Below are 27,500 nucleotides of genomic sequence, written 5' to 3' on the forward strand. Positions count from 1 at the left end.
TTATTATCATCTGAATGTCTCACCTTGATATGCGTGGCTGTTTGATCATAGATGAGTTTAATTTCCTTAAATGTCTTCAGTTTCTTTGTAAGGGGCTCCAGTTTGATCTTTAGTTCCTCCTGAAGTACAACCAGCATAACCATAGGCAACAGCCAACAGTTTAAATGTACATCACAGTCCATATTGCACCATATTCATATACATTTATATTTACTACTTGGCATAGCTGTCATGTGACATATTGCAGTGTACAGTAATGCAATCACAGTATCATTTGATAACCTTTACCTTCACATCTGTTGCAGCTTCATCGATGGGACTGAAGGAGTGGTTTCTGTGTAGTTTTGAATCTCTACACACAACACACACAGGCTGTTTATCCTCCAGACAGAAGAGCTTGAGTTTCTCACCGTGCAGACTGCAGAGCACCTCAGACCCTGCTGAAGCTCTCTGACTCCTCTCCTGTAAGTAAGTCTCACACAGGTTCTTCAGGTGAAGGTTGACTAGAGGACGGTCCATTGATGATTTCCTCCTGCAGACTGGACATTCTTTGGACCCCTTGGAGTCCCAAAACTGCTGCAGACAGGCCTTACACACACTGTGGCTACAGGAGATGATGACAGGGTCCTTGAAGATGTCACAGCACACAGGACAAGTGAGGTCCTCATCTAGTTTAGAGGACATTTCGTCCTCTGTCTTCAGTCAGGTTGAGAATATGTGTATTTACTTTGACACAGGAAGGAAAGGGGAAACATGTTGTTATGTACCCAGTTCATACAGTATGAGCTCACTAAACTTATCACCTGGAAGTTGTTGCTGCATTGATAATGAGAGGCTCACTGTCTGCTTGAGGCTCACAGTCTGAGTGTCAGGGGAGATTCTGATTGACAACTCATATGCTTTTCTAACCTCTGATTGCCCAAGACACATATGCCTGTCAGATTTGGTTCTCTGTCAAGATGTTTGTAAATCACAAACATAATGGCTTGGAGACAATCTTTAAGTAAGATTCTACAACCTATTTTTTATGTGTTTATTTGGACTGTATTCATGAATAGACACCACTCACAGATCTTTTGAAAACTTTACTTTCACTTTCACAGGTATACGTAAAAAATAAGTCTGCCTCTGTTACATCTGTGCTCAGTTCAGGACATATTTTTCAAATACCTTCACAAGCGTTTATAAGCCAAAGAATATACATGAAATGTGATGACACTCTCAAGTATGTGTTCTGGATAAGTAAACATACCAGCAGTTCTGCAGGCGTCGTCTTGAACACAGCAGCCGTATGTCACTCAATTTACTTCCTCATTCAGGTAAGACGAGTATGGGGGAGGGACTAAGATTAACTGGAAGCTGATTGGTCAGTTTAACACTGGTCTAACAAATCAGATCCAAGGTCCTTGTACAGGATACAGGAGGACAGGCACAGTCCTCTAGTCCTCGGACCACGTGAGATGTCGGTACCACTCAGAGGGGCAAAGGTTGATAATATTTTTTGAAAAAATACATGTCTGAAGTTAACATTTTTGTATGATAACTCTTCTGGAAGTTCAGCCAAGTTATGGTTATCAGCCGTTAAAGTAACACCCCCCCCCCCACCCATCAAAAATAAAGGTTTTTAAGATGGGTGCCTGTCTTTCTACTGGCCCTTGTTTAAGACATATAGGGATGGTTCATTTTGTTATGTGTAGTATCGTTGCGAAGGGGAGACTCTGAGCTTTCACCCGACACCTTTCGAGAACATTTTGGTTAAGTATAGCCCTGCCTGCAGCTCTTCAGACATTTACTCAGATATTTGTTTTCCATTTTTGCAGATATCATCTCTTGTCTTTTCATACTGAAATGCTTGTCCAGTAAATATTGGAATCTCTTTCATGGTTTCTGAGTTCTATTGCTACACATCTGCAATTGCTGTATTGCTTTAGAGACTCAATGGAGCGCTAACTAACAGTCTGGGTTCTTTCCATTATCCTAACTGTCATCACTTCTGCTTTTGGTTTTGTGATCATGTCACAAGACGTCATTGACGACAGAAGTTTAATTCCATATGTTGCAAAAGTGCAATTCAAAAGGTAATTTTATCATTTGCAAAAATATATACATATTATTGTTTTCTACACAGAGGCGAGCATCAGCGAAATTTGAGGCCACAAGCACAGGTTGAGGATGGTATTTAGGATAGTCTCTGAATCGCTCCCCTTCAATTCCTCGTTCGTAATAGAGGAGGATCCTCATTGGTCAATCCTGCTACGTACTATAATTCTCAAATTGTATGCCTTTGCACTGAGTTTATTGCAGATTGAGGAATCAGGATTTACAGATTTGACTGAAGAAGACATACAGTGTGAGTTAACGGCACTACAGTAAACAGAGTACAACACTGTTTGCGTCAAAAGCAATGTATTGCAATGAGCGCACTATCACAATACACCATGCCACACATTGCAGTTTCCTGAACATGTCTGTGTATCACATTTTATTTTGAATTTCCATCATGGATGCATGGACAAAACTTCACAGAACCATTTCCACTTCATTGGAAAGTAGACAAGCACAGCTGTGCGATGGAATAGCGGCCGACGAGGTGTCCCGATATCAAGGGAAACTAGATTGCATTCTCACAGAAAATGCTGGAAGCGGGCTTGCCTTTTGGGGCAGAGATGAGCAGTTTTATTTTTGATATCTCTATCTCTAAATTAAAAACAAAGTACTATTGAGAAAAAAAAGCTAAAAGAAATGTTGGAAAAAATCCAAATCCAGTCAGAAGTTATGGGCCAAACAATTCAGCCATCTTGGATTCAGCCATCTTGAAAGGGTTGTAGCTCTGCGTTTTGGGGATATACTAAATGACATACATGGTATTTTAAGTTGGCTAAGGAACACTGCATATGATATAATTTTGAAAATCAACATGTGTCCGAGTGGGATTCGAACTCACAACCTCCATATCTCTAATCCAACACATTTGCCATTGATACTAAATGACATACATGATATTTTAAAGTTGTCTAAGGAACACTGCATATCATATAACTTGGAAAATCAACATGAGTCCGAGTGGGATTCGAACTCACAACCTCCATATCTGTAATCCAGCACCTTTGCCATTGATACTAAATGACATACATGGTATTTTAAAGGGACACTGTGCAGGAAATGGTCAAAAAAGGTACTGCATCTATGGCGCTCATTGAAACTGGGCTGCCTATTGCCAAATTTGATGTTTACATGAAAGTTTACTAAGTAATAAACTAATATTTTCTTGTATGGTCCAAGTACAGTCATTTTTGCAGCTAAAAATGGCTATTTTTGGAAATTCAAAATGGCGGACCATGGAGAAGATCCCCCTTTTCATGTATGAAAAGTGCATTTTTTTCAGTCATAATGAATACTTAGAATTTGATGGTGGTGGTAAGTATTCATGGAAAAGGTAACATTAGTGAATGGGAAGCACGAATTCTGGAAATAAACAACTAAAAATCTCACACAGTGTCCCTTTAAGGAGCACTGCATATGATATAATTTTGAAAATCAACATGTGTCCGAGTGGGATTCAAACTCCCAACCTCCATATCTCTAATCCAGCACATTTGCCATTGATACTAAATGACATACATGTCATTTTAAGTTGGCTAAGGAACACTGCATATGATATGATTTTGAAAATCAACATGGGTCCGAGTGGGATTTGAACTCCCAACCTCCATAGCTCTAATCCAGCTGCATTCCCATTGAGCCAAGCAGCTGGCTGACTTAAACATTCCAGCAAGACAATATCAGATTGCATTGAAGAGCTGAATAATAGACTTCTAGAATTGTAGTTGCAGGTGCTCGTTAAGAATAGAATGTTGAGAGAAAGTGACAGTTGAGATGGAACCCTATATTGGCTGCACCTGTTCTGATTGACTGAATGGCACTTAATATGGTGCTCTAAGGCAGAGGGCAGAATCCAAAACAGTTTCTAGGGCTTTAGATAATCGTTGTGAAAAAAACTAAAAAGAATTGGCACATGTCCTGGTCACAGATTGGAGTCATACGTGTGATCTTTCTAACAGTCTTTGAATGAACTTCATAGGTTAAACGGTTCAGTCACAAATGAACATGCGCTGACCTCTTGAAAAAGGCACTTCAAGACTCAATGGGAAAAGCCATGGAGCCAGCCCTGTCGCTTTTACACACCTGCCATTTAAAAAGTAATGGGAGTTGGGAGATGAAACTTTGACAATTTGGAGACATCCCATAGAGCTCGCTAACAACGCGTCAACTAAACTTCTAGGTGAAAGTGTTGATGTTTTATGACCGAAAAAGCCTCCTACACTCTGATCTCTAGAGTGGCGGAACCTTGGTTCATGAAGGTTCTACCATTGTTTTCAATGGGGACCCAAACTTCAAGAGACACGGATACGCTATAGCACAACAAATGATCTCAAAGCCGAACCGGTCGTTTTAGTGTTTGAACAGTGTCTCTATCCCGAAAGGCCTATGAGGAGATCCATTTTCTATTTTTACTGCCCTGCACAAGAGAATCAAGCAAGCATAAACTTTACTTAGAGATTACTAGAATCGGGCCTTGCTCTGCAAGCCCGCTTAATAAACGTGCTTAGAGATTACTAGAATCGGCCTTGCACTGCAAGCCCGCTTAATAATAAACTGTACTTAGGGATCACTAGAATCGGGCCCACTTAATAATGGACGAGGTGGAGCGTTGTAACAGCCCGACGTTCGCTTTGACGAACATGTCTCAATGCCTGAACTTGACATGGCATGAATATTTTTTTTAAACAATTTTTGTTTAAGGAACGTTATCGAAGGCGGTCACCTTAGCCTTAGCAGGAAAGCGCTGCTGGAACCACTGTACTAATAACTCCAGACTCTTATGGCCAATATCAAATTTTATTTTGAATACATTCATACATACATTCTTAAAACCATACCCGCACACCACATAGTCTAATATTTAACCTTAACCTAAAACATTTCACCTACAGAAAATAGAAACATGTCATGCCAAGGTAAGGAATAAGCTAAGGTAAAGTCAACCTAAGGAATGCATTTTTTTTCTATGCTTAGCTTCAGAAGGCAAGTCAAGGCGATTGCATTTGTATTGCGCATTTCATACACAGATTCAATGTGCTTCACAAAAAATAATAGTATAAATGCTCCATAATGCCTCTAAGTTAAAGCCAAACTAAGTAAAATAAAGGAATGTTTTTTTTTTGCTTTCTGCTTAGCTTCAGAAGGCACCATAATGCCCCGTGTACATCGAAGGCGAACTAAGCGCCCTGTGCAGCAGAAGTCATTGTTTCTCTATGGAGGGAAGGCGGATAAAGCTACCAGAATGAATTCTCCAGGAGCGAAGCTTCTTGAGCGACCAGGGCGAATTTTGCCGATTAAACTCAAGCTAATCTTAAGCGAATTCGCTATGACGCAGTTTGGCGAAAACCAATTGGAACGTTCATATTGAGGAATGTCCCAGGCTGTCAAGACAGAGCCGTTATGTGATTAGCTGAATCAAACATGTCAGTGCAGCGTCCAGAGCGAATAAAGCTAATTTATGGCGAAACTTCTTCAACCATCCCAGCTACCTGGGTCGCGTAGGTAGCGCCTGATGTACACGGGCCTTAATGCTTAATGCTCTTCTTGCAGAGTTGAATCTAACACTATTTGTGAACATGTGTCTTCGCAGAGTTAAGTCAACACTCAAAGTGTTAAAATGTAACACTAAAATCTAGTGGCACTAGATGTACTCAGAACAGTGTTGAATTACTGCAACATTTACTATGTACTATCCTGAGCTCAGGACATGATCTCATGATAACATCGTACCTCACACCCCTCCATGGTTTCTTACGTCACTGGGTAGAAGAAGAGCGATCAAAGAGGAACAACCTGCCTAGATGATTGAATATCGAAGGAGACCATGCATGCTCATAGATTAAGCTAAGCTCATCACTGGGTCTTTCAATAAGATAACCCAAAAAATACATCCGAATTAGTCTGAATGTTCTTCAAGGACACTAAAAACACTATCCTGGAGTGGTTCAGACCTCAAGCCTTCAGGCAATCTTTGATGGGAAGGCTGAGAATGAATGTCCATGATTAACGTCCATGCAATTTTGACCAGCTAGAACAATTGGCTATTTATTATCAGGGGGCTAAACATGTGTCTTTGTATTTATTTTTTTTATTATTTTTTATTTTTTTTTAGATACGCCAAGCACTGTACATTACTGTAAGTTATGTACCAGGGCCAGTACCTGAAAGTGTAAGTGTATGTGTGTGTGTGTGTGTGTGTGTGAGTGTGAGTGTGAGTGTGAGTGTGAGTGTGAGTGTGTGTGTGTGTGTGTGTGTGTGTGTGTGTGAGTGTGTGTTTTCAATGTTGCACTGGTAGGGTTTTTTGTTTTAATTAAATTATTCTAACTGTGAATGCACATCTCCTCCATCTCATTTTTTTTTTATAAACCTTTTTGTAAATAGCCCTCTGTGTTGTACAGTATACCACTTTAATGTACCGTCTATCCCTTTAAATGTTTGCAGTAAAGTGAGTTGTCGGTGTACTGTAGGCTATGTGCAGTAAATTGTGAATAGTAAAAGGCATTCTATTCTATTCTATTCTATTCTAGATCTTCTATTTTTACTACCATCTTCACTGGTAGGATCCTTAGAGTATACCCTTCAAAGTATGGAAACACTTTCTCTGTGAAAGTGTGTGTGAGAGTGTGAAGACATGTGTCAGTATCAGGATCATAGAATGTCAGCTCTCCTTCATCCCAGTCCAGCTGCACTGTGATCCTCTGGAGCTTCTGTTTCACTCTAAGGGCAGTGGAACGCTGTGGTGTGGCAGGTGCCCAATATTTACCATCTTTATACGACACAATCCACATTCCACTATCATACATGAAGTCCCTCTTGGCAGATTCTGTCATCACACCCACCTTCCACCTTGCCTTGTCCCCAACCTCCACATCCCAGCAGTGTGTCCCTGAGTTAAAACCCTCAGAGCCCAGCACAGCAGCGTGCAGGCCTACACGTCTTTCTGGGTTATCTGGCAGCTGCTGCCTTTCATCACCACCATGCGTCATACTGGTCAGATCCTCAGACAAGATGACTGATGGGCTCGCTGTGTTGGGATCCAGAGTAACAGGAGCTGCAGAGAGGAAGAACACAAATGGTTTATTGTTTATTTTTGCAATCATTTGATTTGATGACCCACACGTGTGTGCGTGTGTGTGTGCGTGTCTATGTGCAAGTGTGTGCGTGCGCACACGTGTGTGTGTGTGCATGCGTGTGTTCTCACTGTATTGAACAATCTTCTTCATCTTCTTCCAGACTCTGAACTTCAGGTTGCCCAGGTGCTTTGCCACATTGATCAGAGCTCCTGAAAGTCTCTCTGGATCCTGCAGTGTGCACTGGGCTCTGGAATAACATTCAGGAGTCAGAGCTGCTGTGGGTTTGGGTTCAGAACCACAGACAAGAGAGAGGCAGGAGGCACATCACTCACCTTTCCACTGTGCCCTTGTAGTTCTAGAAAACATAAAATAAAGAGAGGAATATGTTTTACACCCACTGGAATCTCATTTTAAATTGGTCATTAATTATGATCTGACCTTCACCATCACATGAATTAATAGTGTGTGCTTTAACTAACACCACTCAAACAGATAATAGCAATAAGCTTGTGTAAAAAGGTTGATTGAACGGATATACACTAGTAGCTAGTTACAGTATATAACTGAAATTGGAGTTCGTAATGGAGGCTTTAAAAAGGCTTTGGCCTTTCCTTATGGGATTCCCCCCATACCTGTAATGCCTATCACTACGCTTGGCATTAAGTCATTAACTCAGCAGTTTGATTGTACCTGCAGGAATGTGACATCATCAGCTTTCATCTCCTCTTCTATGGTTCTGATTGTGTCTGACAGAGCTGAGATCTTTCTGCTCATCTTCGCAATCTTCTCCTTCATCAGCTCACTCTTCTGCTCCTCTTCCTCCCTCAGTTTAGCTATCCTGGCTGCCTCTTCATCTCGTAGAAACTGGTGAAGCTTCTCAAACTCATCCTTGATCTGCTTCTCTGTCTGCTGGACCTGACGCTGATATTGACATTGAAAAGTGGGTAAAGAATAGAAGATTTTATAATATTTGGAGTAGGCCTATGTTTTTTAAAAATGTTAACAAACGCTGCCCCCATTAGAATAGCTCATATCTCGGAAAGGGCTGAGGCAAAAAATGCAGCATCACTGAGAACTGACAAGTCAAGGGACGCGTGACCAATACAACAGCATATTGAAATTGGCAGAAGTGGTCCTTTAAGTAAGTTATTTGAAGTATACTTAAAGGCAATATTTTTAGTAGTTTATTTCCAGAATTCCCCGTTTCCTGTTTTCCCCTACGAGTACTCTGCACCATGCGGCCCATAAGTAACGACTGGATCTGTCAACTTTACATTAATTTACGTGCGACACTCCCAAAACACACAATTGGTGTCAAGAGTAGAGTATGTGGATGCACTGTCATATGCTTTTATTCACTTGTGCACCCTTGCACGCATGGGAAAATACACCTGTAAGTGTGTAAACAGGTTTTCACATGAAGTCTTGCGCACACAAGCATGCGATCCAAACTCTCTACCTTGCCTCGTCTCTTAATTATTCCACATTAATATGCTAATTCGTAAACAGACACATTGATGTGCCCTAATTGGTTGAAAGAATGGTCAAAGGAAAGATTGCCTGGGAACTCCCATACTGCCTTTAGTTCTACACAATCGTTTCGATGTGATTAGGTCTGGTGTTAACCAGGCAAAAGGAAAGAGGGGGAAAGCAGGAAAAGATTTAGTGAATGTGAGGTTGAGGCACTATTTCAGAAGTGGCCATAATTTTTTTTAAAACAAATAAAAAAAAAACTGTGTAAAATAACAAAATATTTTTTTGCGTGTGTAGCCCTTTACCAGGCACCATCCCGCCACTGGGGCGTTGTAATAGACAATGGAAAAACTTAACTAGTACTTCACCACTATGACAGTGCACAAGTGCACAACTTGGTCATTGCCATTCTGGTAACAATTCATTTATAACAGGGGTAGTGTCTTACAGGTGCACTGTGTCTTACAGGTGCATGGTGGTTAGAGTCGGTATTGCATTGAAACTGTGCTGCCTATTGCCAAATTTGATCAGCTGCAAGGACCCACTCATGCCATTTTTTCGGCGGTCATAAAGCCGGGCTGTGCATGCGCCAAGTCATCGAAAATCCTCTTTTGCTTCGTGAAGCAACAAGTTTTCGTTGCGGCTTAACTGTCCATCCTCAAACGTGCCAAGCTCGTTTTTGGCGAGCCTTATCCTGAGATAACTTAGTCGAGTGCTTGACCTGAAGGTCACGCTTACATACCTTAAGATAAGTCACCATCCACTGTAGGAAGCGACAGTGAGGAACATTCATAGCACATGGCGCAGAGAGCAACACGCCAACCCTAGACCATGACCTCCAACGGAGCAGTGGCAACGCCAGATTCAACAGCGTAGGAGAGAGGATAAACAGCCCCAGCCGAGCTACGGCCGGGCAGGAAGGGTGCTGGGACGATCCAGCACACTTACCGGCTGATAGACAACTAGTCATATTTAAACATTTTTTTCACAGAGCGTCCGACGCAAGGGCATGGTCACGTGGGCCGTGACCATGGGCGTAATTTCGGCATGGATATAAGGGACGCGTCCCCACCAATATCCAGCGATTATCGTTTTGTCCGCACCAATTTGATCACTGGGGCTGGGGGGGAAAACGGTCTCCCGTCTCATTCGCATTGCGGCGAAGAAAGGGTTAACCAAAAGTCCTTTGCCAAAGGCTGACGACCAATCTGATTGGCTGTACCTTCCCCTTCTTTCACGTGAGACTCTAGGTTGTGTATGGTTGCTAGGAGGCAGGAGCGCCAAAAAAAAGAAAAAAGAAGAAGCTGAGGTCTTTTCGGTAGGTTCTATCACTGCGCTTATCAGTGGTGTTACCACACGGTACGTTATTAAATTACTCTGGCAGGCTAACGTTCCAGAATCTTTGGTGCAACGTGGGTGACACGGGCACATGACTGCCAAGTGAGATGGCAGGCAAAAGAAAAAAAGTGGACATATGGAGCTACTTTTCAAAGAAATCTGTAAGTCACACTATCACTCGCTAATGAAATGACGTTTGGAACACAGCCCGTTAGCAGGGCAAACTCGTTATCTATGAATCAAGTTGTCTACGATGGCACAACTAACTGCAGAGACTGTTGTGCAGTTGAATATCCAATGGCTGTCAACATGTTGCATTATGTCCTGCAAATGATAGAATGTTTGTGACAGTGACACAATAACTCCTCGTCAACATAACACGAGACAGATTTATCACGAGGGCGCCTTTGTAAAACGTCGGCGGGCACCTTAGCATAATGACAAACAAAAAAAATGCAGAATTCAGAAGGGGATAGGTCTGGAGGTCTGAGTACCCGCGCCTCCCATTTTGCCTCTCGTCCCTCCCTGTCTTTTCTTTCAATTTCGGTTGCGCGTGCATCACTGCATCCAAAGGGTTGGTGCTGCCCACCCTCTCTCTCTCTTTCTCTCGCTCCACATGAATTTCACCAACCTCTAACCTATTCAGTGTCTCGTTCTCTGTTTCCCCAATAATCAACGTCTTTGAAAGCGTGACATGAAATCGGCATTGCGCGTCATACATTTTTGAAACAAATAGGCTATGGAGACAGCACCGCTCGTGCTTAACGACGTGGATCAATGACCATATTCATAGACCATGCTCTCCACATTAATTTCACCTAGGCCTACCTCTAACCTATTCCGTGTCTCGTTCTCCATTCTCAATAATCAACGTCTTTGAAAGCGTGACATTAAATCGGCATAGCGCGTCATACACGTTTGAAACAAATAGGCTATGGGGATGTCGTGCCGAAAAGAGCACCGCTCGTGCTTATAAATCGACGTGGATCAATGACCATATTCATAGACCGTGCCCTACATCTGCATGACATGAACCTACCGGTATGATTGATAATGCAAAAAAAGCTTCTGGAATCTTTGTCTTGGAGCACTTTTGTGTCCCCACCAATGTCAAAATCAAAGTTTCGCCCTTGGCCGTGACGCCACACAGCAACAACGACCCTTAAAGGAACCAACACTTTAGCCTTCCCTTAGACATTTCACAGGTTGGTACAAACTCAAAGGGTTAATAAAGGAAAGAAAATAAATAATTCATAGCAAACCACAAATTATGTAAAGAAAACAAAAACACTGCAAACCATAACCAAAAATATCTAAATCAAAAATCATCACACAACAAATTGGGTTAGAAAAGGGGCACGGCAAACAAAAGTAAAAGAAGATGAGAAATGATGAGTCAGTCCAGCCCGATTAGCCTCCTGGCCTAGGGTCTATCCAGGATCTATGTTTGTACCAACCTGTGAAATGTCTAAGGTAAGGCTAAAGTGTTGGTGTCTGTGCAATCCATAGGAGCCTTTCGGCTACCCCTAGTGACGACACTGTTTTTGGATCTGTGTGTGGTGTGGCAGAACACCCACCACACTTAGACAGGTCATCAGCTAGGAAAATTAGGCCTTTTGTCCTACCGCACTTTTCTCTGTGGATTACTGACCAGAAGCCCTATTGGAAGAAATTAAAACATGGGGCCACGTCAATTTCTGCTCAGAATTCAATATGGCCGCCATTTTCCAAAATGACTTGTTTTCATGCATTATTACATTGTACTATAAGGTGATATTCATGAACGATGAACTACTTTCAGAACTATTCTGTCCTAATTCCTTACATACATGTTTACAAAGGTTGGCTAAACTAACAGAAATGAAAATAAAGTTGACCACCTTGCAAAATCCAAAGGAAAGTGCTGAAAATAATGATTGAAATGCACATACAGAGTCTATGGCTGCGAAAATTAGGCCTATTGTCCTGTCAGGGTTTTCACAGTGGATTACAGACCAGAAGGCCTATTGAAAAGGATTCACCAGCTGGTTGCCATCTCAAATGTGCTCCAAAATTCAAAATGTTCTCTGTTTTTCAGAATGGCAGACTTTCATACATTTTTCTCAATACTATAAGACCATAATTATCAATAAAGATAACCTATTTTCAGTGAAATCTCCTATCTACAGACGTGAGTACAAAGGTTGGCAACAGAAAGATGTAAATTTCCTATAGACAATATCCTAAGGATTGTTGTCAGAAAATGATTGAATTACACATACACAGTTGACTGCTGAAAAAAGGCTATTGATCTGCCAAACTTTTCACATTAGATTTCTGACCAAAAGTTTTTCAGGCCTACATTTTTTGCATAAAGCAAGGGTGAGTGTGCGTGTGTGTGTGCGTGCGCGTGTATCCCCCGCTCATCTTTCCCCTGCTCTACAGTGTCTTTCCCCCACACACTAGTCTGCCTCCTCCAGCCCCTCACTCACCCCCCCCACACACACTATTCTGCCCCCCAACCCCCTCACTCATCCTTCCCATGCTACTCTGCCCCTCCACCCCTCACTCACCCCCCACTATTCTGCCCCCCACGCTCAACCCCCCTGACTCATTCTTCCTCCACCCCCCCACAAAATACTCGCCCACCCCCCACCCAATGTGAAAAGTTTGGCAGGTCAACCCCCCCCACATTATTCTGCCCCCCCGAACCCACCCACACACTATTCTGCCCCCCACCTCCTAATTCAACCCCGACTCATTCCCCCTCAACCCTACTCTGCCCCCCTACCCCCACTCATCCCCTCATTCTTCCCCCCACTCCTTCACATCATTCGGTCCTCCCTACCCCCCCACCTTAGCCCCCCCAACACACACACACCCTGTCTACTGTGTCTATGTCAGTGTATGTAAAGAAGCACACTGGCCACACACACTTGAGAAAAGCGCACTCAGGCACACGTACACACACATACAAACGCGCACACACACACACACACACACACACACACACACACACACACACACACACACACACACACACACACACACACAATGACACACACACACACACACACACACACACACACACACACACACACACACACACACACACACACACACACACACACACACACACAGTTTGGCAGGACAGTATACCTTTTTTTCAGCAGTCCACTGTGTTTGTGAAATTCAATCATTTGACAACATTCCTTTGGATATTTCAAAGTGGTAAGATACAGGGGGTGGACAAAATAACTGAGACACCTTTCATTTTAGTGTTGGAAGTTTAATGGCTCAAGTGGACCAGCCTGTTGGCCAATCTTCATTAATGGCACATTGCACCAGTAAAGTGAAGTGTGAAGGTTCAATTAGCAGGGTAATTTTGCAATGCACACAACATTATGGGTGACATGTCAGAGTTCAAAAAGGAGAAATTCTGTGTAACTGTTGCATCTTTGACCGAGACAGCAAGTCTTTGTGATGTATCAAGAGCCACAGTATCCAAGGTGATGTCTGCATACCACCAAGAAGGATGAACCACATCCAACAGGATTAACTGTGGACGCAAGAGGAACTAAATGACACTAAAATGACAGGTGTCTCAGTTATTTTGTCCACCCCCTGTATATATATTCATGCCTTTTTCTAGACAACTTTTATACTCACGTCTGTAAGGAGATAGGACAATTTAACTGAAAAATAGGTCATCTTTATCGGTAATTATGGCCTTAGTATTGAGAAAAATGTGTGAAAGTCTGCCATTCTGAAAAACAGAGAACATTTTGAATTTTGGAGCACATAGATGGCCCCAAGTTTTCATCTTTTTCAATAGGCCTTCTGGTCTGTAATCCACTGTGAAAACCCTGACAGGACAATAGGCCTAATTTTCGCAGCCACAGACTGTATGTGCATTTCAATCATTATTTTCAGCACTTTCCTTTGGATATTGCAAGGTGGCCAACTTTATTTTAATTTCTTTTAGTTTAGTCAACCTTTGTAAACATGTATGTAAGGAAATAGGACAGAATAGTGCTGAAAGTAGTTCATCGTTCATGAATATCACCTTATAGTACAATGTAATAATGCATGAAAACAAGTCATTTTGGAAAATGGCAGCCATATTGAATTGTGAGCAAAAATTGACGTGGCCCCATGATTTAATTTCTTCCAATAGGGCTTCTGGTCAGTAATCCACAGAGAAAAGTGCGGTAGGACGAAAGGCCTAATTTTCCTAGCTGATGACCTGTCTAACTGTGCTGGTTGTGAACAATAAAGCAGTGGGTAAAGTGTTTATTGATCTGCGGGTCTTTTGGCAGAACACCCACCCCTGTTATTTATTGTGAACAAGTGAGTGCACATTATTTTTATACAAAGAGTGACAAACCTATTTTTATAACGAAAAGAATAATAAAGATTTATATGACTAGAAGTCTACCACTGTCTCTGTCTCCATTTTGCACGAACCTGTGTTGCCTGGTGCGGGTAAATTCTGTGTGTGTGGTCGGGGGTATTTGCAAGTAACCTCCCAAACTCATTTCCCTCGGGGGCCCCACCCCCAGGGATGGCGTAGTCAAACTACTTCCTGTTCTGGTCGCGCCACTACATACACAGGCATTTTACATGCAAATGTATCCCTCACACTCCCCTGCCATTCCATACAACACATTGATAACCTCCTTCACATCTGGGGGTGGGGGCACCAACACCACATCCATCACACCACACAGTGAAGCTACTTTCATGCAACTCAATCTGATGTGTTGGTTGCCTGTCAGAAAGGACCACAAAACAGTTATTGTTCTTGGTGTTATTAGAACGGTAGAGCAAGCCACAGTGCTCATTTGTGGACAAAAACAGGAGGAAAAAGAACAGGAGTTGGATAAATGAGCAGGTAGGCATTAACCCTTGTTTCACTACTGAAAGCCGCTTCATAGAAAATATTAACACAATACAGAAATCTATAACTATCTATAAAATGTTCATTTAGAGCAGTGGTTCTCAACCTTTTTTGAATCAACGCCCCCTGGACATCATCATAAGCATTCCAACACCCCCTTGACATCATCATAAGCCTGCCAACGCCCCCCAGAGTATTAAAAAATAACATGGATTAACGCACCCCAATGGTAACTAAGCCCCGCTCCCTCTCAGCTGTAACCTTCCCAAAGCCCCCCTAAACCTCCCCAATGCCCCTGGGGGGCTGTACCGCCCCCGTTGAGAAACACTAATTTAGAGCCCTGATAAGTAATATAGGCCTACATTATTTGTAAAATTGGGCTCTGGAAGTCATGTCATGAATGAGCTTGGCACGTTGAAAGCCTATGCCCCATAATTCATAATTATGCTACCTCTAGTTGCTAGAGGATATGGGAATCGGCATTCACTCATTGGCGAACATATTCATATTAGTGACTGACAGTTGGCTGTTTTTCCAAATAACTTGATGCCGCAGCCCTCGTGAAGAGTTGATTTTTACTGAGCCCTTATGACATAAAAAAAGGGATCCCAAAGGCTATATTTCCTTCGGACTCTAAAGAAGGCCCAGCTACCACGAGATCTGCTCACTAATTTCTACAGGTGTACAATTGAATCGGTAACTAGAAAAGTGCTCCGAGATCACATACCCCCGCCAGGGCATGGCATAATTAGATAGGCCTAATGGACAAAAATAATCACTTTGCCAATATGAACGACTATATTCCTGTCAGAACTTTCAAAATGACACATTCATGTCAGTTCAGTCATTTGCAAAATCTAGCCTACCTCCTTTGAAATCTTGTGATCACGCGCTGATAGAACTGTAGCCTAATTAATGAAGGGAATGTAATGATTTTGACCAATAAAACTGAAACAACTACAGAAGGGTAAGGTCATTTTTTTTTTGCCTACGATGGTATATGCATCATTCTCATGGGCCACTGGTTGGTCTTGGCGCTGTCGGTTGAAGCGGCATTTGCTTCCCCGCATTCCTCAAATCATTCACCGTTGTTAATCAGTCCACGGGCATTGCTGTCGGAATTTGTGGTCTATCTAGCAACTGGGCTTGATTTTAAATTTTAAAGTTTTTTGACCAGCATTGTGAACTTACACAGCCACAAATTCCATATTTTTGGCGATGGTAGGCCCTACCCAATTAATTCGACATTGTCAACCAAAATGATCTGCGGTGGTCACTGTCCATCTCGCAACAATTCACTTCCACTTCACACATATTTTAGGCAGCGGTAGGCCTAATTAATTTTACACGATTGTTTGTTAACTTCAACGAGGGTGTAGCCGAGGGCTATAGGCTGCCTGCTGATGAACAACTTTTTAAGTTGATAGCACTGTTGTGGGAACTGGCGTCAAAGGAGACAGTCCCACCCTGTTCCTTACTGTTTAGAATGGCGCAGGCTCACCCTTGTGGAATATATCCCGGTGCTCGACCATTATGCATGCTGTCGGGCTTTCTGATACCTGTCCATCTCGCAAACAACTTGGGGTTATCTTTAAATGTAGCGAAGGGGATGTAATGAATTTTACCAGCATTGTGAACGCAGGCCTAGAGTCATAAATTATTTTGGCAACGGTAGGCTAGCTTAATTAATTCGACAGGATTGTGAACCTAATTAGCACAGTCCACAACAACATTGTGCACTTACACGATCACATATTCCATATTTTTGACAACGTAATTAATTCGACAGCATTGTGATTGTGAACCTAAACGATCAGCGGGGGTGGTCACTGTCCTTCTCGCACCAGCAATGATAGCATAGCCTAGGCCACACATAACTAATTTAATATTTTTGTTAGCGGTGGTAATTCATTTGACAGGACTGATTACTGCCTGCGGATGAAGGCTGCCTGCAGATGAACAACTTTTTAGGTGAAATGCACTTGGAGTGCATCTTAATATGGGACCTTGCCTCCTCCACTTGCCTCCTCCACTCGCTTCTCGTCATGATGACATCACTGACAACAGCATTATATTTCAATATCTTGCAAAAGCTCAATTGTAGAGTCTTTTTCTCGTTTGCAATTGTTATGGTGAATGAAAAACAGTCCGGCAAAAGCTGTTGTGGCTAGGCTGACAGCTGGGAAACTTTATCGTTTTCTCCACGGAGGAGGGGCCAGGTGGCGGGGCGAGGAGACAAGTGCAAGTGGAGGAAGCAAGTACGCATATTAAGATGCACTCTTGGTGTTGGAGCTGGCGGCGAAGGAGAGAGTCTCTCCCTGTTCCTTGCTGAGAAAGGCGCAGGCACGCCTCTGCTCAGTGTTCACCGTGCGCACCTTGTGGCAGGCAGTGGAATAGCAGCGAACTAACAAACACAGACAACAAACACAGAACACACACAAACTCAGGCGATCACATAACCTCCTGGCTGGCGGAGGTAATTACATACAGCATTACATCTTGGTACACCAGCTGCACACACGACAACAAGAAGATGTTACAGCGGATCATTAAAACAGCAGAGAGAATCATTGGATGCCAACTATCCACACTTGGGGAGATCCACCATACACGCTGCACAAACAGAGCATTAAACATCCTTAAAGATCACACACACCCTGGTCACAGTTTCTTCACCATGCTACCATCTGGCAGGCGCTTTAGGACTCTGCGTGCCCGCACTACGAGAATGAAGGACAGTTTCTATCCTACTGCAATTAGACTTTTGAACTCAATACGTCACCTGCCCCCTCTCAATACTTCATGACTCTCTATACTGTGAGATGCATATGGATTTTTATGGATTTTTATATATTATTTATTTACTGTTAGTATATCTTTTATTTTGTGGGCATGTGTGGGTTGCTACCAAACTGAATCTCACTGTATTTATATAGTGACAATAAAAGCACTCTACTCTGCTCTACTCTATACATGTGTGAGGAAAAAAAAAACCTAAGTGTTTCTCGTGCGCACCAGAAACTTTCTTGTGCCCACCAGACACTTTCACTATAGTTCCTGTTGGGCACGAGAAAGTTTCTGGTGGGCAAAAGAAACATTTGTGATTTTTTAAACTCTCACATGTCTTTTTAAGGGCTCCGTAGATTTCTTCCTACAAAATCTCCATTAAAGTATGGCTACACGGCACGTTTTTTGTGTAGTTAGGATTCTAGTAGTTCGGTTCACTGTTTGAAATTTCCATCTAACAACTACGCGTAGTGTAGAATATATTTCAGTTCCCGTGCCTATTGTTTACTTTTTTAATGAAACAGTCTTGGTCCGCTCATGGCATCTCAGAGGTTGTGGTTAATAAATAGCGGTAGCAGAACAAAGTTTGACCTGTGCTTATCATGTGTTTTTCATGCAAGCCTAAGACATGTGCAGTGCACATTGTCATGCTGCTTATGAACTTAATTTTAGTGAAGATGAAGTGGGATAGGTTTCTCTTCATTGGATGATGCAGCATCTGTAAATGATGCACCACAAACAGACTTTTTTAGCCGCAACCCAGTCATGACAGCTGTCAATCACAGAGTAATAAAGGTGGTTGGCAGTTGTTGTTTTCAGTGTCCCTTGGTCGCTACAGTATGCTGAAAATTCACTATTTAAGAGCATTTTAATCTAACCCCCCTTAGAACTTTACTGGCTTTTGCTTACCAAATTCACCCTCAAACCGCCACTGACTCCCAGTCACAGTACGCCTCTTTTTATTAAAGGCTATTCAATGCTAATATTCATCTCAAGGTTTTTACCGTAATATACGTTGGTATTTTGTCACAGATGAGTTTAACTTCTTCAAAAGTCTCATTTTTTTTTCTCAGGGATTCCAGTCTGGTATTTAATTCACCCTGAAAGATAAAAAAGATTGATAGTACCACTGTAAGTAGCTGTAGACAGCACAGTCTGTAGAGCTGTAACAATTCAACAATGATCACCATAACAATGCATCTCCTTAAGTTAATGGATACTTTTAGATGTACTGTCAGGCATACACCTTGTGTGCTTTAAAATAAATCACAGTAATTTGATCACTCTTACCCTCATGTCTGCTGCAGCTTCATCAATAGGACTGAGATTGTGGCCTCTGTGTAGTTTTGAGGTCTGACACACCACACATACAGGCTGTTTATCCTCCAGACAGAAGAGCTTGAGTTTCTCACTGTGCAGACTGCAGAGCACCTCAGACCCTGCTGAAGCTCTCTGACTCCTCTCCTTTAGGAATGCCTCACACACATTTCTCAAAGCGAAGTTAGGGGGTGGGTCCTTAGAAACCTTTCGCCTACAGAGTGGACATTCTCTGGATCCTTTGCTCTGCCAGAACTGATGCAGACAGGCCTTACACACACTGTGAGCACACGTCAGTATAACAGGATCCTTGTAGACGTCACAGCACACAGGGCAGGTGTAGTCCTCTTCTGATGATGAAGCCATTTCCTCCTTGCGCTTTCTACCTTGTTCTGTAAATGGTTTGACTGTAAATATTTACTGTATGGTTTTGGAATAAATCACTGAGTTAAAGCAATGATCAAGTACTACTGTCTCACTTTCTCCTCCTCATCCAGAAGTGATGAGTTAGAGGGAAGTCCTCAAACAATAGTAGATCCTGATTGGTCAAGAATGGAAGTACATCCAGGAGTAATGAATCCTTATTGGTCAATATGACTCATTATGTTGATGAACCAGTTTCTATGTCAGCACTGATTTTGGCACGGAGGTCATTTGCGTTCAGATTTAAGAATCAGGATTTACAGGTTTGCATTGGCCATCTTGATTGAAACACAGATATTGAGTTTACTACTGTATCCGTGTCTTATGCAATGCAACTGAAAGGTAGTGTAGGGCTGCCACCTTGTACGGATGATGCATAAATGCAATTTCATTGTGTGCAGTGTGCATGTGTGTGCTGTGTGGAGTGCTGTGTCAACAATGACAATGGGAGTGGGAGTTTCCCAATTGGGCTTTCGGCTTCAGAACAGGTACATAAATTGGGCCACTTTTTCACATATTTACCTGAATTCACCTAATGATAACTACCACACCCTCACAGCACACAATGTGTCAAACACGCAGTAGTTAACGATGAGCGATGCATTGGTACTAAAATAGGGAAACACGGTCTCTGTGAATGTGATGAGGTTGTTATTGGGCCCAGTTAAGCTCCAAACAAATCTTCTTCAACTTCTTATCCACACGCAGAGGAGACTTGGGGAGAGGGGTGGAGCGAGCCCAGTACTCACCCTCCTTATAACAGACATACCTACGAAATAGGAATATGGAATTGGTGTGTGTGTGTGTGGGTGGGTGAGTATGGGTTTGGTGGTCTGTCTGCTTCATCTACAGACAGAGCAAGAGCAGCGCAGACAGGGCAAGAAAACCATTGCAGTGTGTGTGTGTGACTGTACGTTTGAGCTCTCACCACACAAAACCTCTCAAAACACGGTGTGTGAACGATTTACACTTCAGGCACTAATCAGTCACCATGTTGTTTATGTAACGGATGATACGTGGTGTTCAATTCCATAGAAGTGTTTGGTCAACACCAAGTCCGCAAAGCTGTGTAATATAAACAGTAACCAACCAATATTTTGGCGAGCTATGCAAGTCTGTCACTTCCTGTAAGGGCACAATGTTGGTGGTTCAGTGTTTCCTACGACAGTAGGCCTATACTCTGAAGCCCTCAGTACACTGTGTGCACTACTTGCTAAACGCCAGTGCACTGACACAATTTGTGATTTGAGACACAGAAAACAACTCACTGCCCCTGCCAATATGGCTCCTATTTGTCATTATTGCCTTTACACTCAGTACAATGATATTTTAATATTCTTCATTAATACGCCATGTAGTGCCCCTAGTCATACTCAACAACACATGCCCTATCCAATATGGTGTTGTTTTTTTACAGTATAAAGAGCTGTAGCTAGGCATTTAGAACACAGAAATCTATGGGTGAGATCTTCAGACAGGTGTTGGTACTGAAGAAGGGGAACACTCTCTCTGTGAACCTGTGTGTGAAGGTGTGTAGGTGTGTGTTACTCTCGGGGTCTGAGAATGACAGCCTTCCCCTTTCCCAATTCAGCTGCACTCTGATCCTCTTTAGCTGGTGTCTAACTGGCAGAGGAACGGGCGGTTTCGGGACAGCACGTGCTCCGTACTTGCCGTTGTCAAAAAACACACTGTCCGTTTTTGGACACGTAGTCTCCCTTCCTCTGGAGAGACTGTCATCACACCCACGTTCCAGCATGTGTTCTCCCCAACCTCCACATCCCAGCAGTGTGTTCCTGAGTTAAAGCCCTCAGAGCCCAGTACACTGAGGTACTTGTCAAATCTCTCTGGGTTATCAGGAGGATGTTGCGTGTCATCTCCATAGCTGGCACTGGTCAGGTCCTCAGACAGGATGAGCCGTGGGTGTGCTGTGTTAGGATCCAAAGTGATATGAGCTGCGAAGTGGCTCACACACACACACACACACACACACACACACACACACACACACACACACACACACACACACACACACACACACACACACACACACACACACACACACACACACACACGCACATACACACACAGCTGCCTAAGCACCAGGTTCATGGACATCTTCTTGTTGGAGAGGAACTTACCATTTGCAGTGTCTTTACCTGTGATGGGCCAATATCCACCCCCGCCATAGGATAAGTAAATGATATGCGTATATGTATATTACATAGGTACTATAAACATATATAAATGGAGTCAGTTAACCTACCCCTCATTCAGTGGCATGCACAGACATTTTGGGGGACAAATGCAGGGGTGGGGGTGTATGTGGAGCTTCCAGCTGCCTAACTATAGAGGCCCTATACTATATTGGGACATTATTGTGACATACTTTAGATAAATAGGAACTTTTAAACTTTTAAGGAAGAGCAAAATAAATATGGGCTTTTTTGTCCAGTAGGGCAAAGGAGCAGATGCTTTAGCACCACCTCGTCCCTATTTCTGCACGTTTATGCCCCCATTTATGTATATGTAAAAGTGCTATGAATTCACTGTTGGTACATGTAGTCCATTTACCTATGAAGACGCCCTCCGAATGATAGGACAGTACACCTCCCCCAGTATATAACTGCAGTCCATGTACATACATAAAAGATGTCCCCCTGCAGATGGGGCAGTCTCGGGAACCCTTGGTAGCCCAGAACGTCTGCACACACACCTGATGGACAGACAAACACACACATGCTACACATAGATGAACTCACACGCTAAGATATACACACACACACACACACACATACACATATCGAGCATATACTTTGAACATATACACTAATATGAACACACATGAAAGGATACACAAAGGACAGCACCACAGAAAGACACTCTGACACACACACATGCACGCGCGCACACACACACACACGCACACGCACAGGCACACGCACACGCACAGGCACACGCAAACGCACACACCTAGCATACACTGTGGCTGCAGGACAGTACCACAGGATCCTTGAAGATATCCGTACAGACATGACAGGACAGATCTTCCTCTTGCGAAGACGCCATGTCAATGCCACAGTGATTGGCCGATTAGTCTGTCTAGCAAGCAGATGACCAGTGGTTATGAAGCAGTCTCAGTGTATGTGCAGTATTTTGGGGTTCTAGTAATGGAATGAATGTCCATATGTGTTTTTATACATTGAGACCAAAGACAAGGTTCATGCTGGTATGACAATAAAGTCTATTCTATTCTATTCTATTCTATTCTAGTCTATTCTATTCTATTCTATTCTATTCTATTCTATTCTATCCAAACGTAAGAAAATCAAAAGAGTATATTTGGATGGCACTGAATTTATTCCTAAATCTTGACATTTCGAAAAGATTTCTTCAGTCCTCATTAACTGGGAAACTAACTTCTATCTCCATAAAACCAAAAGTTAACTTAGACTACCTCACACATGGAGTGCATACACTCCCTGTCCTCACATAACAATCTCTCAGTCTCAGTGTTGATTTGGCCTTATTTGGCATTATTATTTTTTAAATCTACGCAAAAGTAAACCCGCAGACACAGAGTGCATAGATGTCTTTCCATGACAGTGTCAGTCTTAGTGTTTGGTATAATAACCACATGCGTGCAGTTGAAGTTAGGCCATTTTAACCCCTTCGTCTGACACCGTACATCTGATGACATGAACAAATGCCATGTAATCACTGCTGAGTGGACTTCATGTTTCGCATGTTTTAAGACCTTGCCTTTTCTTCCTCCCTCATGTGTCCAAAGGTGTGTGCCTCTGGGTTCATGTGTGGTGCATGATGGTGCATGATGTGGTACAGTCTGATCGTGTATGTGTGTGTGTGTGTGTGTGTGTGTGTGTGTGTGTGTGTGTGTGTGTGTGTGTGTGTGTGTGTGTGTGTGTGTGTGTGCGTGCGCCTGCGCGTGTGTGTGTGCTCATGTGCATGGCGGGCCTGATGCTACCTGACTGGTTCTTCCACCAGATTCAGCATTCCAGCAGGTTTGTGTGTGTATGTGTGTGTGTGTGTGTGTGTGTGTGTGTGTGTGTGTGTGTGTGTGTGTGTGTGTGTGTGTGTGTGTGTGTGTGTGTGTGTGTATGTGTGTGTGTGTGTGTGCCAAAGGTATTCAGAAATCACACACACACACACACACACACACAAGAAAGGGATCAAATTAATTACCATGACCTGTCACTCATGGCTTTCAATCAATACGGAGAGAGAGAGAGAGAGAGAGAGAGATGAACAAAGAATTATGAATAGCCTTGAATATTCTAGAATAGTTTATTAACTATTTTTTAAAGAGCACCATAGCAAGATACTATAATGTCACATGTCGATTGGTTCTTGCCAAAAAGACAGCAAGTCATTCAGGGTTCATAATAAATAAAAATGCACAAGAACGCATCATAGAGTGGTTATTATTATTATTATTATTATTATTATTATTATTATTATTATTATTACTAGTGTGTGTGTGTGTGTGTGTGTGCGCATGCATGTGTGCATGCATGTGTTATTAGGCCTTGCTGGATACAATCTTGAGCGATGAGTTGGTACTAAAATAAGGAAACACAGTCTCCGTGAAGGTGTGTGTGAAGGTGATGAGGTGGCTGTTGGTGACGGGGTCTGTGAACTTGAGCTCCCCCTGCTCCCAGTTCAGCTCCAAGCGAATCTTCTTCAACTTCTTCTCCACGTGCAGAGGAGACTTGGGCAGAGGGGTGGAGCGAGCCCAGTACTTCTCATCCTTATAACAGATGTACCTACAGAATAGGAATGGAGAGTTACTCTGTGTGTGTGTGTGTGTGTGTGTGTGTGTGTGTGTGTGTGTGTGTGTGTGTGTGTGTGTGTGTGTGTGTGTGTGTGTGTGTGTGTGTGTGTGTGTGTGTGTGTGTGTGTGCGCGTATGTGCGTCGTGCGTGGGTACGTGCGTGTATGTGTGTATGTGTGTGTCTGATTGTGTGCGTGCGTGCGTGAGTGCGTGCCAGGGCTTGACACTGGCACCTGCAAACCGGCCAAATGCTGGTAAAATTCGACTGTGGCTGGTAACAATTTCAGTGTCACTAGCCAATATGACAGGTAGTTAATTCTATGGTATGACATATCAGAATAGCTTGCAATATACTCCACTTTGCATATAATTTGTGTATCATGAAGTTTGAGAAAAAGCTCAGTTACTCAATTTCTATTTGTATGATTTATTTCCATGTAGAAAGCTATGCACTCATCTTCTTGCTTTAGCACTTCATCTTCTGAAATTTGAAATAGTCATAATAATAATAATAATAAAGAAACAAGTGAAGCTGATTGAGAAACACTAACCACAATGATCAGGAAGCGAAAAAGGTAATGTCAAGCCCTGGCGTGCGTGCGTGTATGTTTGTGGTAATTACTGTATGTTTACCTCAGGCCAGGGTTGACGTTGTAGTCTCCTTTCCTGCATAGAGACCCTGCCATGATCCCGATGAGCCATAAGGGGTTGTCCCCCACCTCCACATCCCAGGTGTGAGTGCCCTTATTCAGGCCCTCAGAGCCCAGCACGCTGATGTAGACGTCGAATCTCTCGGGGTTATCGGGCAACCACTGCCTGTCGTCAGCACGCTTCAGAGTGGTCATGTCCTCCGACAGGATGAGGCTGTATGAGGCGGTGTTGGGATCCAGGATCACAGGAGCTGCAGAGAGAGAGACATGCAAGCACACACACACACACACACACACACGATTAGACTGTAGGATGCGAGGATTACAGGAGCTACATAGAGATACACACACACAAATGAGTCATTTATAAAAAAGCTGAAATGTCTTGCCATAATGACATGTTAAATGTCTTGCCATATTATGATGCGTTGGTCGCTTTTTGAGTGGTGCATTGCATAGTAACGAATAGAGTTGGCATCCAGGATTTATACACACACACACACACACACACACACACACACACACACACACACACACACACACACACACACACACACACACACACACACACACACACACACACACACACACACACACACATACATTCAAGTGCAGACCATATACTGCAAGGATTACAGGAGCTACATAGAGATACACACACACAAATGAGTCATTTAGAAATAGCAGAAATGGATTGCCATAATAACATGCGTTGTTTTTTGAGTGGTGCATTGCATAGTAACGAATAGAGTTGGCATCCAGGATTAACAGACAGACAGACGCACACGCACACGCACACGCACACACACACACACACACACACACACACACACACACACACACACACACACACACACACACACACACACACACACACACACACACACACACACACACACACACACACACACACACACACACATTCAAGTGCAGACCATATACTGTACTGTTACTGGTGAAGTTCAAGTTACCTGTGATTGATAGAAACTCTGGCAAGGTTTTTTATTTCCACTTTTACTTTCGACAACTCTGATACACATTTCATACAAAAGATAACATTAGATAACAAAGAACGCAAAGAACTTTTCAGTGTACATCATATTCAACTGTGTGTGTGTGCGTGTGTGTGCGTGTGTGTGCGTGTGTGTGTGCGTGCGTGCGTGCGTGCGTGCGTGCGTGCGTGTGTGCGTGTGCGTGTGCGTGTGTGTGTGTGTGTGCGCGTGTGCACGCGTGCCTGCGTGCGTACGTAGAAGTGTGCACTCACAGTGCGTGACCATGTCCCTCATCTTGTTCCAGACTTTGTATCTGAGGTTGCCCAGGTACTTGGCCTCGTTTATCAGAGTGCCTGCAGCCTTCTCTAGTTACTTTAGGGGGCACAAGGTCCTGGAAGAGAGGTGGGAGTCATAGGGGTTTCAAATGGAATAGAGTACATTGCATTTGAGTAGAGTAGAATAGAAGAGCACATAATAGAATAGAATAGAATCAAATTATGATGTATGATAATAGGCATTCATGCGTGATATATTTTTTACAGTTTTTCTCGATTGCCTCCACACAAGTTCTGGTACTTCACACACAATTCTCGGAACATCTCACCCATTTCCCAACTCCCCTAACCAATGTCACTGAACACTAAGCACAATTCCTTCTTTACACTCACATTTCAGTTTTAAAACACACTCTTTTCAAACCACTACACACAATTCTCTGGATTACACACAATTTTCATGAAGAAAATCCCTGGTTGTCGCATTGAACACACTGCCATTCAAAATACTAAAATCAACTGCCATACTATGTTCACTTCCTCATCACATGGGCAAACTCTCTTCATACCGGTTTACAATCTGAAATCATCACCCCATAAGGACACACTTTGCATGTGATATGGATGAAAACATGAGTGGATGCAGTGAGAAAACACATTTGTTTAGTTTTTGAACTCCAAAATATGTTATACAAGAGATCACTTTCATGTGGTTACCCAATATTTTACAATAAATTAGTGCATTTTTTTTTAAATGTCAGAAAAATATGTAAAATATATTTTTTGCCACACATCTGTGTACTCCGAGTCTAAAAACAATATTTCAGTATTTTACTACAGAAAAATACCTTCTTTAGTAAGTAGAACAGTGAAGAAAATAAGTTTCTACTGTGTGTCAAGTTGAGTATAGAGTTTTACCTTGTGCATATTAGTGTTCAATGGTTCACATAAGAGTGTATTAAAATGACTGCTTGTGTGTGTCATTTGAGAAAGAAATGACCTTTTTAGAAGAGAGTACATTGTTTTGAGAGGTAGTGAGGAGTTTTGCCCACTGTGTGCGAGGTATGGAGATTTGTGTGTAGAGTTTTGAGAATTCGATTCCGAAAATTCTGTGTAAGCAATCGAGAAAAACTGTAATCAGGCACACCTGCTCAATTAGATGCGTTTTTGGCATATGCCAACTCCACCACTAGCTATCTGTCCTTTACAATGGAGTCGGACTTTAAGCAGATTCACTTTCTAGATCTGACCATATTCAAAGATGACAACTGCGTTCTACAGACAACCATTTATCGCAAACCTTTGAGTCGCAATACACTCCTACATGCTGAAAGTAACCATCCCACCCATTTAAAACGCAACATCCCCACGGGCCAATTTCTGCGTCTTCGTAGAAATTGCAG

At 42.7% G+C, this 27,500-nt stretch overlaps 1 protein-coding gene and 1 pseudogene across 1 annotated transcript; both read right to left on the reverse strand.

Annotated features, from left to right (window-relative positions):
- LOC134461114 (E3 ubiquitin-protein ligase TRIM35-like) overlaps window positions 1-1,294 on the reverse strand; it is a 19,664-nt pseudogene extending 18,370 nt beyond the window's left edge.
- Window positions 1,295-6,399: 5,105 nt separating this feature from the next.
- On the reverse strand, window positions 6,400-19,397 carry LOC134461112 (E3 ubiquitin-protein ligase TRIM35-like). The gene is made up of 6 exons (XM_063213874.1): window positions 18,943-19,397; window positions 18,657-18,752; window positions 7,866-8,096; window positions 7,508-7,530; window positions 7,304-7,422; window positions 6,400-7,153 (listed from the first exon to the last, which is right to left on the reverse strand). The coding sequence occupies exons 1-6, from the start codon at window positions 19,333-19,335 to the stop codon at window positions 6,621-6,623; spliced, it is 1,395 nt and encodes a 464-aa protein (XP_063069944.1). The 5' UTR covers window positions 19,336-19,397; the 3' UTR covers window positions 6,400-6,620.
- Window positions 19,398-27,500: the final 8,103 nt, after the last annotated feature.

This window comes from Engraulis encrasicolus, chromosome 13, assembly GCF_034702125.1.
Source record: "Engraulis encrasicolus isolate BLACKSEA-1 chromosome 13, IST_EnEncr_1.0, whole genome shotgun sequence".
Lineage (NCBI taxonomy): Eukaryota > Metazoa > Chordata > Actinopteri > Clupeiformes > Engraulidae > Engraulis > Engraulis encrasicolus.

Bases quoted from the DNA above. Each gene is read 5' to 3' on its own strand.
- LOC134461112 (XM_063213874.1), bottom strand. From the start codon at position 19,335: ATGGCTTCATCATCAGAAGAGGACTACACCTGCCCTGTGTGCTGTGAC. The intron at 18,753-18,942 runs GTAAGAGTGATC...TTTATCTTTCAG, and splicing joins AAGCTGCAGCAGACATGAGG to GGTGAATTAAATACCAGACT. The intron at 8,097-18,656 runs GTAAAAACCTTG...TGTCAATATCAG, and splicing joins AAATACCAACGTATATTACG to CGTCAGGTCCAGCAGACAGA.